The 19050-nt window shown below is 43.5% G+C and overlaps 1 protein-coding gene across 1 annotated transcript in view; it reads right to left on the reverse strand.

Annotated features, from left to right (window-relative positions):
- Positions 1–19050, reverse strand: part of ZBTB40 (zinc finger and BTB domain containing 40) — a 919023-nt gene that overhangs the window by 552726 nt on the left and 347247 nt on the right. Inside the window, exon 6 of the mRNA XM_044060434.1 lies at positions 5468–5642. Coding sequence (XP_043916369.1) covers positions 5468–5642 — 175 coding nt within the window. The remainder of the gene's footprint in view (positions 1–5467; positions 5643–19050) is intronic.

Here is a 19050-nt window from a genome sequence, read left to right on the forward strand (position 1 = left end):
ATGAACAATTGATCCAAAGATCTGAAAGATTTAGTTCTGTTAAGACAGTACCTGAGTTATCTGTGGACATCCAAGGTATGGAGTATTCTTTTTCCCTCGTTTTTAGGTTCAGGAAAGAAAACAGGGAGCTGAATACTTTGGCTTAATGTAAACTCAGATACCACTTTAGGTATAAAAAAATGATTAGTTCTCAGCGAAACCCTGTTTCTGTGGAAAATGAGATAGGATTGACTCACCATAAGAACTTGCAACTCAGATACCCTTCTTGCAGAGGTCAGAGCAATCAGTAAAAGCGTTTTCCATGTTAAGAACCTCAAGTCAGCCAATTTAGCTGGTTCAAATGGAAAAAGTGTTAGCTTTTCTAACACAAAAGTAAGATCCCAAGGAGAAGCCACCATTTTTCTTGGAGGCCTCTTATGCAAAATCCCTTTCAAAAACATTTTGACAAGAGACTGCATTGAAAGAAGAGGATTCATGGGAAGTATGCTGAAATGGCCGGTAAATGAACCTTGATGGAGAAGTAAGAAAGGCCATGGGATAGTAACTCACACACATATTTTTAACCAGAGAACAACTAGCCCTGAATGGGTGCTACTTATACTGCTGGCACCAACTAGAAGACCTTTTTCATTTCATAATATATGATTTTCTAGTAGCAGATTTTCTTTAGTACCTGATGCATGTCCTCAGAAAACTGTGCCTAAAGGGGTTTAAGACCTATCATCCAGGCAGTCAGCTGAAGTTGATTGGGGTTGGGGTGTATCAATCACCCCCACTCTTGTGTGAGGAGATCAATTCTGGGAGGAAGCTTGTTGTAATTGCCTATGGCCATTTCCAAAAGAAGGGGGAACCACTGTTGCTGGGCCAGAAGGGAACAACCACAATGATCTTGGGGGATTCCTTATGAATCTTCAGGAGTACCCCAGACATCACAGGAATGGGTAAGAAAGCATACAGGAACATTCCTTTCCAAAGAAAAGGCACCTGTCCTCCTGGCCTACTTGTAGAGAGTCCAAGAGCACAGTCTTGCTAGCTGATTGTTCAGGGAGGAGGCAAATAGTTCTATTTGAGGAACTACCCATAGATGGATCAAATCTTTAGAAGATCGCCTGATGTAGTTTCCATTTGTGAGGGTCTACCCGTGTCCTGCTCAGCTTGTCTGCCACACCGTTTTGTTCTGACAGAATGTAGGGTTCCTACAGAGCGAGACTGTGCTATGAATCTATACCTCAAGCTAACATGAGTAGTCTGCAAAGGGGGTATGACCTGCCACCCCCCCCCCTTGCTTACTGACATACTACATAATTGCAGTATTGTTTATGATAACTTGAAGAGGTCCCAGGGACCAAATATGGTTCAGAAAGTGGAGTGCCTTGATCAAGGCAGTCATCTCTTTTATATTTACAAGCTTGCATCTGTCCTTGGTGCCCACACACCTGGCACTTTTATCCCTCCCAAAACTGCTCCTCAAGCAAAGTCCAAGGCATCTGTGGAATATTCTCTTGGAACCCCAGCTTGTGTAAGAGATCTCTCACCCAAGTGAGAACCTCCTGTCACTTAGAAAAAGACTGCAAAGATAAGTAACCCATCTAAATATGGAAAAATGTGGATACCCGGTAGCCTGCAATGAGCCATAACCGGAACTTGATACTTTGTGAACACTCTTGGTGCAGTAAATAGTCCAAAGAGTAAGGCAGAGAACTGATATGTGATCCTGACACAGAAAACCTTAAGAAATGCCTGAAGTCTTGATAAATGGGGATTTGATGATAAGCATCTTTTAAATCTAGAGTTACCACAAAACTTGAATGAGGAAGGAGAGGTAAACAGGTTATGAAGTGACAGCATTTTGAACTTGGGCACTACTGTAACCAGATTTAGGAAAGAAAGATCCAGAACCAGTTTCCAAGCATTTTCTTTCTTTGTCACTAAAAACATCCTTGAACAAAAACCTTTCCCAGCCCGGGGAGGAGGAATAGGTTCTATCACTCCCAGGGACAGCATGTGATGAAAGGGTTCCCCTTCATATGATCGAAGATGTAAAACCTCAAAATGCAACTACTCGAGGCTATAAAGTCGAAACATCGGAAATCTGAAAGCCCATAAGCGCAAAATCTGAAAGTGTATGGTGTATGAGAACTGTTGTGAAATGCAACGTGCAGAGTGAATGTAATATTAGTAGCGCTTTTGAACAACTAAAAGCCGTTTTTCCAACTGATGGTACAGACTTTTTGAATTTTTTTGTGACTGGTATATATTAGGGAAGGTTAGAAAGTCCTTTACTAGGACATCTGGATTTTCAAGGTTTCCACCATTGTTTCCCATTCCTTTTTGGAACGTGGATGAACTGAATATGTTATTTTTACCTCACACGCAAAATAGCGTGGCGGCATGGCACCATAGACTGAAGTCTTTGATACGGCATAGACCAACAGACATGTCGGTACAAAAAAATGAAAGGTAATTAGTAGACATGTGAAGTTTGAGAATGTTTTGCAAAATAGATCTACGTACTCTGATTTGGAATTCCTGATGGCAATTGCAAGATTATTGAAGTTGTGAGATACCCTATTTATGTTTGACATTCATGCATATACAACAGGGAGGACTAAAGTCAGTCAAAGCAATGTTCCTTTACAGTATGGTGGACTTTGGGAAATGATAATTTATGTTTCATCTGCAGCAGATTATATCGGCACTTCTTTGAGTTGAAGCGGATCTTATTGGCACTTTGTGTGGATCTGTTGAGTTACATTCTATGGATTTCGTGTGACATTTCAGTTTAATTTAATAAAGTGTGTTTTCAGTTTTTTCAAGCTTTTTATGTGGTTATGGCCGTTTTCATGGTTTTATCTGTCGGGCTTTTGCAATTTCGTGATTTTGTTGTTTAGAGATTGTTATTTCGGGCTAGTGCATTTCAAGCTTCTTGTAATTCGATTATATGAAGGGGAAATGATGAAAGATGGGGTAAATAAAAGAGTCTGGTCTGGTTAACGTGAAGAAGGGACTTCTGTCCACTGCCATCTGAAACATTGATGGATAATCTTCACAACCCATTTGTCTAAAACTATCTGTTGTCAAAGAGAAAAGTAGAGATCTAGAATTTCTGGCAGGGAAGAAGGACTGCCAGGGTGTGAGGGCAAGTTCCCTTAAATAGGGTTTACTATAATTTTTTCGATCGCACTTCATGCGAACTATCATTTCTACGAACCATAGAAATGAAAAACAACATCAGCGAACAACAAAAAAGTCTATTGTGGAAGTGGTAAATGTTGAAATTTGACACAATTCGAATATTCATCACACTTCCGCAAACGGAATCACTGTCCAGTACATAGTAAACAACGACCCCCCACACACCCTGCTACTTATATATACAAACTCCAAGATCACATTACAGTGAGGGAAAGGGTGCATTTCCCAATCCCCACTATAGTGTAATCTGCATGAAAATGTAGAAAGTCACAACAGCGAATTCTGTATTGCATTTGCTGTTGTACATTTCTACATTTCATCATTCGTTCTTTCGTTAGTATCGAATGGGTCATGTCGGACTAATGTAAATCGCACAAAGTCCGATCACCCATTTGATAGTAAACCTTTTAATAGTTATTCTGATGTGTTGGACTGTCCTTGGTTTTGGGGGGTCTTTTTGGAACTCCATTGCTATTCCTTTAAATGTCTGTTTACCTGCATTTTGCCAAAATTATTTATTTTGGGCTTTTTTGCCAAAACTGGGTGAGGGGTTGCAGAATTCCTTAGAAAAATTGGAAAAGGAGGCCTGAAAAATCTTAAGAGATCCCCTGTATGAACTTACCCCTCGTATTACACTTTTTGATAAAGTGTAGCACAGAAACCAAAACTAAATCTCTGGTCAAAGGAGAATTTAAAATTTCATTTTTCACATCATCTGGGAGGTTTTGACACTGCAGCTGGACAAATCTCCTCAAAACAAAAGCAGTAACCACAGCCCTGGATGAAATTAACCAGAAACCACCATATACAAAGGATTAATAGCCTGAATTAAACCCCGAGCCAGACCCAGTAAATTACTCTTTTCTAAGGAAGTTTGAAGAGGAGTAGATACATGTTTAGTTATGTGTTTCATTTTAACAGGAAAAATGGGGTCAACGGTGTTCTAATGGCAGAAGCTTCCCCAGAAATGGGCACAACATTTTGACTAAACAGGGAAGCTTCTCCTATTCCCTCTGCCAGGAACAACAAGACTGGGTCTCCCTTACCCTCTGAGGGAACCCCAACAGCTGCAGAGAACGTGGCTAACCCCTGGTCATAGTGGATGCAGGTACTATACAAGAGGGATCAAGCCTAAAAGATGAGTAGTCTGATGAATAATTTCTGGCTACAACAGAGTCACCCATCTGTGGTTGAGGCAAGATGCTAGTCTGCTGTGGTGGTAAAGGCCATTTGCTTATTTTTTCTTTTTGTGGCCAGAAGGATGACTAAACATGGTACTGGTAGTTTAATCCATGGTCAAGCCAAAAAAGGTGCCTCTTTCCTGGGGAAAACAACCATCAAAAGCCAACAAAAATCTAAAGTCTGTAAATGTCTCTTTTTTCACACAAAACACTGTACTTTAAAACACTTTACCAGCCAGAAAAAGTAAAAGAAACAATTTCTCCACAGAAAAATAGGGTTTTTAATTAATTTAAACAACCTTTAAACTAACAGGAAAAAATGTGATCCCATTGAAAAGTATAGATAAGTCTCATGACAGTCCATTAAAACACAAACTCTTAGCTTAAAAATAACCTTCTTAAAAGGAAAGTACAATAAAACAACATTTTAGTGTGGAAGGGGAACTTATCTGCCCACCAAATGAGCAGCACAAGTTGACCATCGATCTTCGAAAGCCCACAGAGGAGCACTTTCTTCAATGGCAGGAAAGCTCTGAAGGGCTTTGTGCCCAAACCTGTCTTTTTAGTCAGCTCAGCTCAATCAGACTGGCAATTTAGGTGTGTAGAAGGTGCCCTGAAGCCTCAGAGGAGTTTACTCTTCAGCAGCAGTGAAGCTCTGATGGGCAACATGTCCAAACTTGTCTTTTAATCAGCTCGGCTTGAGCTGCTTGACAGTTTGAGTGCATGGAAGGTGCTCTGATGATTTGGAAGCTGGCTGGCTATTATACCCTTCGTAGGATATAACATATGTAGCTAAGGTTACTGCAGCAGTTATCAGTATGATAAACACTGTACATAATATAATGAAGGAAACAAAATGTTCTAAATACTGCTTCATACTTCATTTCCCTTACCCACACTTGCTTTCATTAAATTTGTTGACAATCCTATAAAAATAATTTCATATCAGGATTTAGAACATTCTCTCTCTTTGGGTATTGTCTTCTTAAAGAAGTTTTGCCACTGGCATACTGCACTACATTTTCAGAACTGCAGCAGCATGCATGTCACTAATGTTAACCAAATAATAATTCCTAAGGAATGAAACTGACCTGTTTGCTTTCCAATTCGATTCAAGAGTAGTTGCAGGTCTGGAAAGGCCTCCTTAACACTATGCAGCAAATGCAGCAGACTTTCTGGACTCAGTACCTTCTCCTGCTCTACTTGATCCAGCAGCTTCTGGATAGCACCTCTGTGTGACTCACCTTTGCAGCAACTAAAAATAACCTGAATAAAGGAAAAATAAAATACATGTACATGAACCAATAAAATATACCATGGTTCATAGGAAATAAATCAGTAACTACATTAAGTAAAAAGCTGCCATACATAGAAGAATGCTAATTTGTCCCCAGAAGTTATGAGTTGTGAAATTTATGACAACAAAATAACAGTACAGTAAATACATAAATTAGGTATGTTTAACATAATCCGTTGTGTATACCAAACATACATCTACAGAACATGATGTCCTTCTATTCCTATGTTGCAGTATTCTTACTGTGGGATCCTCCACCTCAGGTGACTCGAACGTCCAGCTCCTATGCAAAAGCTTAAGCCTGGTTGGTGCCAGGTGCATGGGATGTCACACGCAGGGCCATAAACCAGGGGCCTTAAATGTGATATCTGCATGCAGAGACCCCAGAACTTCTTTGCTGCAGTCAAACGTCAGATCGATCACTTCACTCTGCTGTTTTCAAGACATCTAAAGATAAGTACCAGTTGGGGAAAACATGTTATTTTTGCTTGAGCTTTAGTTGTTGTTGTTATCTCTTAGCTGATGTCCGCTAGAAAGGGGAAATGTAGGTGCGGACGTCAAATTCCGCACAAAGATACCCACGAACTTTGTTCTGCTTAGGTTAGCAACACGACCACACCACCTGTAGCAACTGCCAGTCGTGCGTACCAAAAACTCTATATAGTCAACTGGCAACCCTAAAACTTTACCTTGAGAACAGTGGTTAAAATGCTTAGTCCTACGTATGGATTCAGAGTCAGCTGTTGAGGCGGAGCCACCTAAAAAGGCCAAAGTTGCAAGGCCTACCTCGTCTGCCCCTCTGTCATCGGACATCCCACCAGCCACTGATTTAGGGGTTGAGGGACATAGTACAGTTTTGTACCTACCATAAATGTAGATGTCCGAATTGGATAGCATCTGCAGTCATAACAACTGGGTTGTCCTGTCGTCAGGCAGCCCTTCAGTCGGCCGGATTCCAAAGTCCGGGTCCGGCTTCGGCTGATGTCGCACTTCACCCGACGTCATCACTGTTGGTCTTCGGGTATAAAAGCATCAGCCGACGCCATTTTCTTCAGTGTTTCTTGCCCCAGATGCCAGAAGCCCTATAGAAGGCTAAAAATTTTGGATAGATGCCAATGTTTCCAAAAGATAGAGGTAAACACAAAAATAAGCATGTATGTACATAAATACAAACAAATACACCATGAAAGAAATCCCCACTAGCTAGCTATTAGAAGGGTAAACACCCTAGGAGTACCACAGAGGGAAGGAGGGAGGGTAATCCTGACTGCAGATGCTATCCAATTCGGACATCTACATTTATGGTAGGTACAAAACTGTACTATGTCCTTCATGGATGCATCTGCAGTCATAACAACTGGGTAGAATACCATAGCCAACTAGGGAGGAGGATAAAAGTAGATTATGGTGTGTTTAGGATCCCTTGCAGAACAGCAGTGGCAAACCCTGCTCGGGATCTGGAATATAGAGGTAAATTATAATGCTTGGCAAATGTATGCACGGAGGTCCAAGTAGCCGCCTCAATAATGTCTTTGGTAGCCACTCCTCGTAAGAAGGCTGTGGTAGTGGCTGTTGCTCTTGTAGAATGAGGTCTTATGTTCTGTGGAATTGGTTTTCCATGGAAGGAGTAACAGAATCGTATGCAATTTCCTATCCATTTGGAGATTGTCTGTTTGGAAATAGCTTTTCCTTCCCTTCCTGTTGCATAGGCTACGAAAAGTTGGTCAGTCTTTCTGCTATTTTTGTTCTGTCCAAGTAGTAGCGTAGCTGTCTATGTACATCCAAGGTATGCAGTATTCTTTCCCTCTGTTTTGTGGGTTGGGAAAGAAGGTAGGTAGGTGGATTGCCTGGTTTAAAGACACTCTGGATACCACCTTAGGCATAAATGTAGGATTAGTCCTCATGGACACTCTATCTTGGTGGAAGATTAGAAAGGGTTGCACTGCCATTAAGGCCTGTAGTTCTGAAACCCTCCTTGCTGAAGTAATTGCCAGTAGGAAAGCAGTTTTCCATGACAGGTGTTGTAGGTCTGCTGTTGCTGCTGGTTCAAAAGGTGATAGTGTCAATTTTTCTAGCACAAAGTTCAAGTCCCAAGCTGGCAATGGTGGTTTCCTTGGAGGTTTTACATTCTTGATTCCTCTGAGGAACTGCCTGAGCAAAGGGTGTGAAAACACAGGTGGATCAAAGCTGTATTCTGCTGAAATAGCTGATGCATGAATCTTGATGGAGGAGTAGGACAGGCCTGAATGAAGTAGTTCGGCCAGATACTCCAGAATGTTAGGCATATCTATGTTTGATACATCTTTTCCTCTTTCAGAACTCCAAATGACAAACCTTTTCCATTTTCCAGCATAATTCCTTCTAGTTGAAGGCCTGCGTGCTTCAAGAATAATGTCTTTAACTCTTTGTGAAAGTTCTGTATTAGCAGCTGCTATGTGATGTTCCATGCAGTCAGTTGCAGCGTTTTTAGGTTTGGATGCATGGTGCTGAAGTTGTTCTGAGTTAGCATCAAAGGCATCAGGGGTATTGGCCACATATTGTTCCGAGACATGCTCCTCAGCAGTGGGTACCAATGCTGTCTTGGCCAGTTTGGAGCTATCTGGATTATCCTTGGACGTTCCTCCTTGATTTTTAGTAGTACTTTGTGTATCAAGGGAAGAGGTGGGAATGCATATGCTGTTAGGCCTTTCCAGCTGAAGGAGAGCGAGTCCACTTTCCATGCTAGTGGGTGGAATGTCCTTGTGCAGAATTTTTTGAGCTGGTGATTGAGAGGTGATGCGAATAGATCTATCTGAGGCATTCCCCATTTCTTCGAGATGGTCTTGAAGATATCCGGATGCAGCTGCCATTCGTGGGCATCCGATGTGGTCCTGCTTAACATATCTGCTAGAGAGTTTTCTTTTCCTGGCACAAATATTGCCTGTAACTGGATGTTGTAGCTGAGTGCCAGGGTCCACAGCTCCAAAGTCATTCTGCATAGGGGGTAAGAATGAGTGCCTCCCTGTTTGTTGATGTACCACATGACTGTGGTGTTGTCTGTCCTTATCATCAAGTGGTCCTTCTTGAGAAATGGTCTGAACTTTTGGATTGCCAGTTTTACTGCCAGCATTTCTTTTAGGTTGATGTGCAGGTGAAGTTGGTCCTGTGTCCACAATCCTTGTACACATTTGTCCAGCATATGCGCCCCCCATCCTAGGTCTGAAGCATCTGTTGTGATGGTCTGGCTTGCTTGACCCTTGCGAAAGGGCAGGCCTGGGTTTGACTGGCATGCCTGGGCCCACCATAGGAACTCCTGTTTTAAGCATGGTATTAGTGGGATTTCCGTTTCTAGGCTGTGTCTGTGTTGGGACCATAAATTCTTTAGGTACCACTGTAGTTTTCTCATATGTAGTCTGGCAAATGGAACCAAGATTATGCATGATGCCATGAAACCCAAGGCCTGCAGTACCTTTCTTGCTGTTAACTTGTTCAGTTTTGTTAGTGCCAAGAAGTAAAGAGGGAGTTCTTTTGTTTTTCTGTAGTTAGGAATGCCATTTGTCTTACTGTGTCCAATTCCGCTCCCAGGAAAGTCCTTGTCTGGGATGGTATCAGTCTTGACTTTTGTAAATTGACTGTGTATCCCAGCGCTTGAAGCAAGTAAATGACCCTTTGTAAATCTGTTGTCAGCTTGCTTTTGTTGTCTCCTTGTATCAGGCAGTCGTCCAGGTATGGATAAATTTGAATTCCCTGTAGTCTGCAATGGGCGATTACTGATGCCAGGCATTTTGTGAATACTCTGGGCGCAGTAGATAAGCCAAAGGGCAATGCTGAGAATTGATAGTGCTCTGATCCTGCAAGAAATCTGAGGTATCTTCTGCAGATTGGTCGAATGGGGACGTGCAGGTATGCCTCCTTGAGATCTAGAGTTACCAGCCAACACTCCTTGCCCAGCATGGGAAGAAGTTGCTGTAGGGTCAGCATTTTGAATTTTGGGACAATGATGTAAGTATTCAGGGTGGACAGGTCTAGAATTGGTCTCCAACTTTTTCCTTTCTTGGAACTAGGAATAGTCTGGAGTAGAACCCTTTCCTTGCTCTGCTGTTGGCACTTTCTCCACAGCTCTCATGTTTGCTAACTCCATTATCTGTTGTAGAGCCTCTGTCTTTTGATTTGGAGGTAGATTTGGCATTTCTCTTTGTCTGGTAAAGTGTGGAAGTGGAACCGGTAACCTTGATCTATGGTTCGTAAAATCCACTTGTCCTTTGTTATGTGGTGCCAGTTTTTGAAAATAAGGTTAGCTTTCCGCCTAGAGGAGCTGCTATCTGTTCCCTGGTAGGCGGGTTTAGGATTAAGTCACTGTGGCTGTGTTGATGTAGTGGCAGGTGTTGAGTCTGTGCCTCTGTTGTTACCTTGCCACTGTCGCCCTCTGTAGGCACCTCCTCTGGATTGGTTTCTGCCTCTGGAACGTCTATTCCTGCCCCTTTGAGGTCTTGTGGAGTCAGGAAAGGACCAATTTTGGCAGGCCAGTTCCTGCTAAACCTTGGGGTTGAACCTGCAAGAAATCTTTAACTGTCTGGACTGATTTTGCCTTTTCTTCCATTTTCTTCATAACCTGCTGGGCAGGTGTACCAAACAAACTTGTTTTATCCATAGGAGCATCTAGCAATTTAGATTTAACATGATCCGGTAAAGCTTGCTCCTTTAGCCATGCATGCCTTCTAATTACAGTGCCAGTCATGGCTGATCTAAATGAAGCCTCCAGTGCATCATAGCCACATTTTAAAGAGTGGTTACTAACTTGCTGTATGTTATTTACCATTTCTAATACATATTTCTTATCAAGAGATTCATCAGTGGTTAGCTTTTTAGTTAACTGATCAAGCATAAACTCTTGGTATTGTATCATGTGAAACTGACAGTTTAAAGCTCTAGCTGAGAGAGTGGCTGAAGTGTAAACCTTTTACCCCATCTGTCTAATGACCTTGCTTCCCTTTCAGAAGGAACAGGGTTTTTAGCTATGGTCGCTGCTACTGCCTTGGGACCCTGGGAAATAGTTTCGGGTCTGCAAGAGGGGCCTTGTAAAGGTGGTGATGAGTATCTGGCACCCTGTAAAATCTGTCTGGTTTGGCAGGGGCTGGGGGTAAAGAATCTGGAGCGGAGCAGACATCATTGAAAGCATCATCCACCACAGAGAGAACAGGAGGTATAGCTAAGGGCCTGTGCTGTGGAAGGTGCAAAAAGGTCCTAAGTCTTTTCCTGGAGTCTGAAAAAACCTGTTGCTGCCATTGGAACTGTTCTCGCATGGCATGCAAGGTTTCCCCAAAGGAGAATTCTTCTGGTGGGGAAGCAGCTGGAATGGATTCTTCAGCATCAGAATCTTCAAAATTGGAGAAAGGAGCCTCTGGCTGGTCAGTAATGTCTGATTCATCAGCAGAATCATCAGAGGACACTGGCTCATGGGGCTCTGCCCTAGGTCTCTTCTCTGGTGTCTGAGAGGCCCTGTCTGGGTGAGATTGAGATCCTCTAATTAATGAAATTAAATCTTCTGCCAAAGTAAGCATTTGAGAACTGGAAGAGGGCCTGGTTGAGGGGGGTTTAACAGGCACTGTTTTAGTAGTCTTGGCTGCTTTAGCCCTGGCGAAGGCCTTAATGGACATGGCTGCTGAAGGCCTAGCAGCACCACGTGCTGGGGTAGAGACATCCAAGGGAATGGTGTCTGATAAGTCAGTGGTAAGCACCGTAGTGGGTAAAATTTCTGAGGCCGATTCAAGGGTGTTAGCAGGGACCTCAGTTGTAGAGATAGATTCAGCTGTATTTTGAGCAGTTTTCGTTTCGCCGAAACCGAGACACTCGCGGTTTGCTTAACCATGGTTTCGGCCGAAACCGCGGACCGCGAGTGTCGGTCTTTTTCTTTGCTTTTTGGCAGAATGCGTGGTCGGAGGATCCGACGGCATAATGTACGCAAAATCAGAACCGAAAAACTGTTCTGCAAACTCCGACCGACGCCTAAGCGTTCGTCGGTTGAAAGAAGCACAGGACGAACAGGCTGCTACGTCGTGGGCTGGGCCTAAGCAAGGCAGGCAGTAAGAGTGGAAATCTTTATGAGGTATTTGTTTCCCACAGGTTAAACAATTATTAACTTTTTCTGACATCGGCTGAGGCAAGAAAGAGTCCCCAACGGCGTACTTAGCTTTAGAAGTCTTCGAAGTAGTATTCGGTAGAAGTAATCTCTGGATCCGACCGACCGGCACTTGCGAACAGCTTCTGCTTCGGGCGCCACGCGGCAAGAAAGACTGGGGAAAATGGCATCGGCTGATGCTTTTATACCCGAAGACCAACAGTGATGACGTCGGGTGAAGTGCGACATCAGCCGAAGCCGGACCCGGACTTTGGAATCCGGCCGACTGAAGGGCTGCCTGACGACAGGACAACCCAGTTGTTATGACTGCAGATGCATCCATGAAGGACATCTGCTGGAACCGGCATTTTCAGCGACTACCCCGGGGAAGCCACCTCGGAAGCACCGGTAGGCATGTCCTTGGAGGTAGTTCCAACGTCGGCTTCGGCTAAGGTTGAGGGGGAACCAGGCTCAATGCCCATCATGGTCTAGGAATCCAAATCCTTATCCACAGGCCAGACCCCTGAAACTAGTCCCTCTGTCTCCACTAAATCAACTCCTATGAAAAGGAAACAAAAAACTAAGCACCTGTCTGTTTCCTCTAAGGAGCAACCAGACTGGCACTCCTTCTCCCAGTCTTTACTGCAGGCCTTTATGGCTCTTAGGCCTTCAGCATCCACAGCTGCCACATTGCCTGTCCTCAGCCCCAGACCAGCCGCAGGTGCTTCCATCCCTCCTACTCAGACCCAGGAGGAAGACTCCTCTGCCTCCTCCCCTGATGAGTCAGTCCTCTCAGATATCTTCCCCCTTGGACTACTACTCCCCACATAAGGACTTCTGAGAGGGAGATTCTCCCTCTGAAGACATTACCTTTGGGGAAACAATAACTAAAATGAGGGAGTACTTCAAGTGGGATGCTACTCAGATGACAAAGTCCAAAAAAGGTATTTTGAGTTACTCCAGGGGGAATCCCCCTCCCCCTTGGCTATCCCTCTTGTGATTCCAGCCTACCTACATGGTTTTGCATCTGTATCAAAGACACCAGAATCACAACCACCAGTTCCCAAAAGACCTAACCACTTTTATAAGGTCCCTGATGACCACAAATCCCTCATAAAGCCACCATTGGCAGATCCTGCAGTCACTGCAGTGGCCCCTAACAAACAGTCCAGACTCGTACCTTCTTCCTCAGACAAGGACAGCAAGGTCATGGACAGACTGGTTAAAAAGATATATACCTCTTCTGTACTAGCCTTTAGGGCTATAAATTACCAGACCCACATGGACAAATATGTCCTAGATCTGGTCTCACAGGCTTCCCTTTTGCTCTCCTCCATCTCAGATTCTCCCAACAAATCTCAGGTAGCATCTAAGCTATCTTTGGCATCTCAGGTTGCCAGACACTCCATAAAGTACAGCTATGATGCAGCTGAAGCCTCCGCTAGGTCTGCAGCCTCAGCTACTGTTCTGCGCAGATACTCCTGGCTTAGGCTACAGCACCTTCCTGAAGATTTTTAAAAGCAAGATGTTGACCGCACCTCTGGACAACAAATTCCTGTTAGGCAAACTGGGCTGTTTAAAAGCCTCCAGTTAATGAGTAAGGAGCTCCTGGTCCTAAAACATTTACTGGTCTCCCCAATTCTTAAATATTACAGGAATTACCCTGCAAAAACATCCTTTGTCAGAAGAGCCCCCGCTCCAGCCTCATCCACCACTTCCAGGCATAGAAAAGGGGCCAGGAAAACTCCCTCCACAAGGACAACCCCTTCTCAGCCTCCCACCAGGCAGTCTTTTCAAGACAGAAACAATAATGCATGACTGCCTCAGCCATCTTCCCCTCTCATCCAGCCTCTCTCACTGTCTTTCCCGCTGGAAAAAAAGTCACTTCAGATCTATGGGTTCTGGCAATAGTGAAAAAAGAATACTTTATAGCCTGACAGGAGAAACTCATACCACAAGGCATCCCCCTTCCCTCTCAAAAAACAGCTTCACCCAATCCTTCAAGTTATCCAAAAACTACTCATTCAGGTGACCATAGAAACCGTCCCTCCAGGGCAAGAAGGGAGAGGATTTTACTCAAGGTTATTTCTGGTGCCAAAGGATGGCCCTTGGAGGCCCATCCTAGATTTATCCTTCCTAAACCTCTTTCTGAAGGTCCCTTCCTTCAGAATGCTATCACTGCAAAGCCTTCTTCCACTACTGCCAACCAAAGCTTTCATGGTCACTTTGGACCTGAAGGAGGCATACCTCCATATTCCCCTCCACCTAAACTAAAGGAAGTATTTGCATTTTGTTGGACCCTCTTCATACTTTTAATTTACTGCCTTGCCCTTTGGTTTATTCACTGCCCCAAGGGGTCTTCACAAATTGCCTATCTCCAGCAATACCCTACTGAAGAACAAAGGGTATTCAAATCTACCACTACCTAGACGACATCCTGATTCTAGCAGAAGAGGAAGTCACCCTCAGGAATCACTTTCTATTCTCCATGCCCCCGCTCTAGAGATTGGTATTTGCCCTCAACCTACCAAAATCATCCCTCACTCCGGCGCAGGACAAAACTTACCTGGGCTGCAAAATAAGAACTGACTTGATGAAGGCATTCCTTCCTCAGGACAAGGTATCCTCCCTAGTCAACCACTTCCAGGACCTCCTCCTGGTCACCCACCTTTCAGCCAGGCAGTTCATGTGCTTCCCAGGCCTCATGGCAGCCACAATTCCTATGCTGCCACTTGCCAGGCTGCACATGAGGAATTTCCAGTGGTACCTGAACAAGTCACAACACAGCCACCCCCTGGGCTTTCAGGTACCCTTCTTACCATGCCTGAAGGCAGAACCGAGTTGGTGGATCCAGCAAATAAAGCAGAACACAGCCCTAGCCCTGCAACCCACCGGTCCAATACAATACATGCACACAGATGCCTCTGATCTAGGGTGAGGAGCAACTATTTACGGCCTCAAGGTACAGGCTCTATGGGAGCTCTCCCTCCAGGAAAAGCATAACAACATAAGGGAGATGACTGTGGTCCATCTAGCCCTGCAGACCTTTCTCCCTCTCATGCAACCAGGACCCCTACAAATCTTCACAGACAACACAACTGTGATGTGGTACATCAACAACGGGGGGAGAACCAGGTCTTACCTGCTGTGCAGGCTAGCAATGCAGGCATGGGAGTTAGCCTCTCAGAACAACATATCACTGCATGCAGTCTATATTCCATCCCATGACAACCATCAGGTGGATGCCCTCAGCAGGTCATTCTCGCTGCATCACGAGTGGATGTTGCACACAGATGTGTTCTTAGACATTGTACACCAATGGGACACACCTCAAATAGATCTATTTGCCTCCCCCATGAACAGACAATTGCAGTTTTTTTGCTCCAAGGATCCCTTCACTCTAGCCTGGAGAGTGGATGCCTTCTCCATCTCTTGGAAGGGAATGTGCTTTATGCCTTCCCTCCCTTCCCACTCATTCAGAAAGTCCTCCTAAAAATCAGGAGGGACAAGCCAAAAATCTTGCTGGTGACTCCCTACTAGTCAAGGCAGCATTGGTTTCCCCTTCTTCAATCTCTTGCCAAGGGCAATCACCACAAGTTGCCTCACAGGGTGGACCTGCTCACACAACAGAAGGGATCTCTCATTCATCCATACCTGGAGATGCTCTGCTTAACTCTCTGGGTGACAAACTTTTGATCCTCTTCAGACACCGGTACACAGAGGATGTGTTATCCATCCTGCAGGAGGCCAGGAAACCCAATACCAGGAGGTTCTATGTTTCCAAATGGAAAAGCCTCTCCAAATGGTGTCTCCAAAGGCAAAATGACACCTTCCAAGTGGAGGTTCCTCTAGTCCTAGCCTATGTGTGTGAGCTCATAAGATCAGACCTTTCATATTCTTCACTGAAAGTCCACTTATCTGTCATCTCTGCCTGCTTACCTCTGTACCCACCCCTACTTTCCAGGTTGGACGTCAAACTATTCTTAAAAGGGGTTCTCTACATTAGGCCACCAAAGAAACCTACTCCACCACCTTGGGAGCTAAACTACGTACTAGAAAAACTCACAATTGCACCCTACCAGCTAGCTCTGCTTCCCTGCAGATGTGCACATGAAAAATTGTCCTACTAGTAGCCCTTACTTCAGCCAGAAAGTTTTCAGAATTACAAGCACTAATAGCACCAATACCCTACACAATCTTCCACAAAGATTGGGTGACCCTGCTCACCAGTCCATCCTTCATGCCCAAAGTGGTCAATGAGCTGTCCCTCAATCAGTCTATCCACTTACCCACCTTCTTTCCCTCCCCACAGAATGACAGTGAAACAGAATTTCACTCTCTTGATGTCCACTGACAATTAAGGTTCTATTTGGACAAAACCAAAGCTATCAGGAAGTCCAATCAGCTCTTTGTGTCCTTCCATCCCAGGGCCCTGGGCAAGGCGGTATCCAAACAAACTATTTCCTCCTGGATAAGAACAACTATCTCTTTTTGCTACTCCTACCGTGGAAAAGACTTACCTTATGGGTTAAGGTACACTCTACAAGAGCTGTGGCCTCTTCTGGGGCCTTCCTCAAAGGCCTGGACACAACTACCATTCTTGAGGCAGCCACATGATCCTCTGTGCATACCTTCACCAAGCATTACAAATTGGACCATGTCTCCAGAGCCAGGGCAGGATTTTCAAGGGCAATCCTGCATGGATTCCTGGAATCTGCAACTTCTTCCACCACCCTTCCTTCTTCTTGAGCTGTGGCACTCTCACACAGTAAGAATACTGCAACATGGGAATAGAAGGACATAGAATAGTTATGTAAAATCTTTCCATAACCATAGATGTCCTTCTCTTCCATGTTGCAATATTCCTTCCTACCCACCTACCTCCCTTCATTACATTTACCCTGTCTTGGTGGCATCCTTTTGGTTCTCCTTAGACTACTGCCTGACTGGGCAGTCAGTTTTGAGGTCTGTGCATGCAGATATCACATTTAGGTCCCCTGGTGTATGACCCTGCGTCTAACATCCCACGCACCTGGCAGCAACCAGGCTTAAGCTTTTGCGTAGGAGCTGGACGTGCGGGTCGCCTGAGGCAAAGGATCCCACAGTAAGAATACTGCAACATGGAAGAGAAGGACATCTATAGTTATGGTAAGATTTTACACAACTATTCCTCCTTTAAGAAAGAAAAAAGTGTGCACAGCATAAATAAATGCAGAACAATGTCTACAAGTACAAAATGTGTCAGGTGTCTGTAGGGAACAGAATATGTACTGAGACAAACCCCTTTCCAGCAATGGGATGCATGTCATTATTCATCTATTTCCCAATTCAGGCTTGTTTCCATCCTTCCAGTGCCAAGCAAAATCCCTGAAATATATCATACACACACAAATCAATTCCTACATAAAACAATGTGGAAAACAGATTCTCACTCATTGCAGCTGCCTCTAAAATTTATCTTTTCACAATGAAAATGACTTCCAACAGAATTTGCAAGCCCAGCTCTCTGGTCCATTGTAAAGAACACCACAGCTGGCTTCCTGTACAACAGCAGGATAACTTCCTACTTGACCTTCTGCAGTTTAAATACCCTTTACTACTTAATAAGTATTCTTCCTACTCCTAGCAGGAAGACCCTCGTTTAGAACCTCAAACCATCACCTTCAATCCCTGTCCAACAATGCCTAGGTAACTCAGATGTCCCTTTAGCAAATTACATTGCTGCAATATTTTTAATTTCTATTATGAATAGATATATATTTTTATTTATTTTACTTAGAATTTGTTTACTGGGAAAGTCCAACTGGGCAGCAACGCCCTCTTTTCAGCATAATCCCAGGGAGAAAAGCTCCATAATACAGATATATTACAGTAACCTCTCATGGAGAGAGAAGCAGTTATATGAGAAAAAAATCTACAGTTTACATAATTTGTATGACAATATAAAAATAGGCAAAAACACAAAGCAACAACAATAAAACCATGACAGAAGCTATAAACATTGCATACATGAAACACAAAAAAAATGCAAGAAAATGAAATTACAGTATTATACCTAGGAGTTAAACGTGGGGAGCATTAGTAAAGATAACGTCTGGATGTGTAAGACAGGGTGGTAGAGTTTACCATATTTGAACAAAATCTGATTTACAATGAATAATTATAAGGCATAGAGATGAGAGGTAGCAGTGGGTAAAATGATATGAAACAGGCAAGGAGGAGAGCAGATTTAATGAACCGTCTGAGAGGCAAGGAATATATATAGACCAAAAACACAGGTGACAAGAGGGCTGGCAAGACATACTTCAGTGTTAGTGTAATTATATGTTATTACCTCTGACTGCGCTAGACATTTGCAGTTTGTAGAAGAGTGTTCTACTGTCACCCCATGTAAAAATTGCATAGAAATCTCAAATGCGAAAAGACATATATTATTTCATACACAGCCACCAACTGCAGGGTTTCAGATGTGTTTCATGGCTACAGTTTGGAATGCTGCATTATACTTGATTTCTATTAAGGGTGGGTGCATAACATAATCTCGGGCTGAGATATGAAAGACTTGTTCAGAATGTATCTCTACTGAGTTATCTCATCACAAGTAAACGCCTATATATTTTATAAATATATTTTATAAGACAAAGTGACAGTTTTGTGAGTGTAAAATTAGTATCCCCAAAACTTTGTGGACCGAAAAGGACAGTTTGCTGACATCAAATTAAACATAGATATGTAATAAAATTCTTAAGGGTAGAATGACCCTCTTCAGTGCATTTTGTATTTGAATTTCCAGTTGTCATTACTTAAGATTTTGTTAAGAAATCTCATAGAGGGAACTAGCATTTTACCTTTTTACAAAGGCACCAATAGTAATGTTTCAAGCATTTCATTAGCACATGCAGGCATGCTTTATTATTCATGCTAACCATTGGGATGGGCATATGATGTCTGCACCAGTCAAGAATAAACCTTCTCATAACCCCCCTTACAGACAAAGATGAGGTAATCAATAAACCTAGAGTACTTAATCACATTTCTCAAAGAAATCATTCCTACATATATATAAATATTTTCAAAGAAACCCATGAAAAGATTGGCATACATAGGGGCAAATGCCACCCCCATGGCCATACCTTGCATTTGCTTATATAAGGAACCATCAAACTCAAATATATTATTCTCCAGACAAAATAAAGTTAGTTCCTTTACTTCAGTTTGATGGTTCCTTATATAAGCAAATGCAAGGTACAGATGGGGGGGGGGCAGCATTTGCCCCTATG

The sequence above is a fragment of the Protopterus annectens genome, chromosome 2.part0, assembly GCF_019279795.1.
Source record: "Protopterus annectens isolate FY-2018-M chromosome 2.part0, PAN1.0, whole genome shotgun sequence".
Lineage (NCBI taxonomy): Eukaryota > Metazoa > Chordata > Ceratodontiformes > Protopteridae > Protopterus > Protopterus annectens.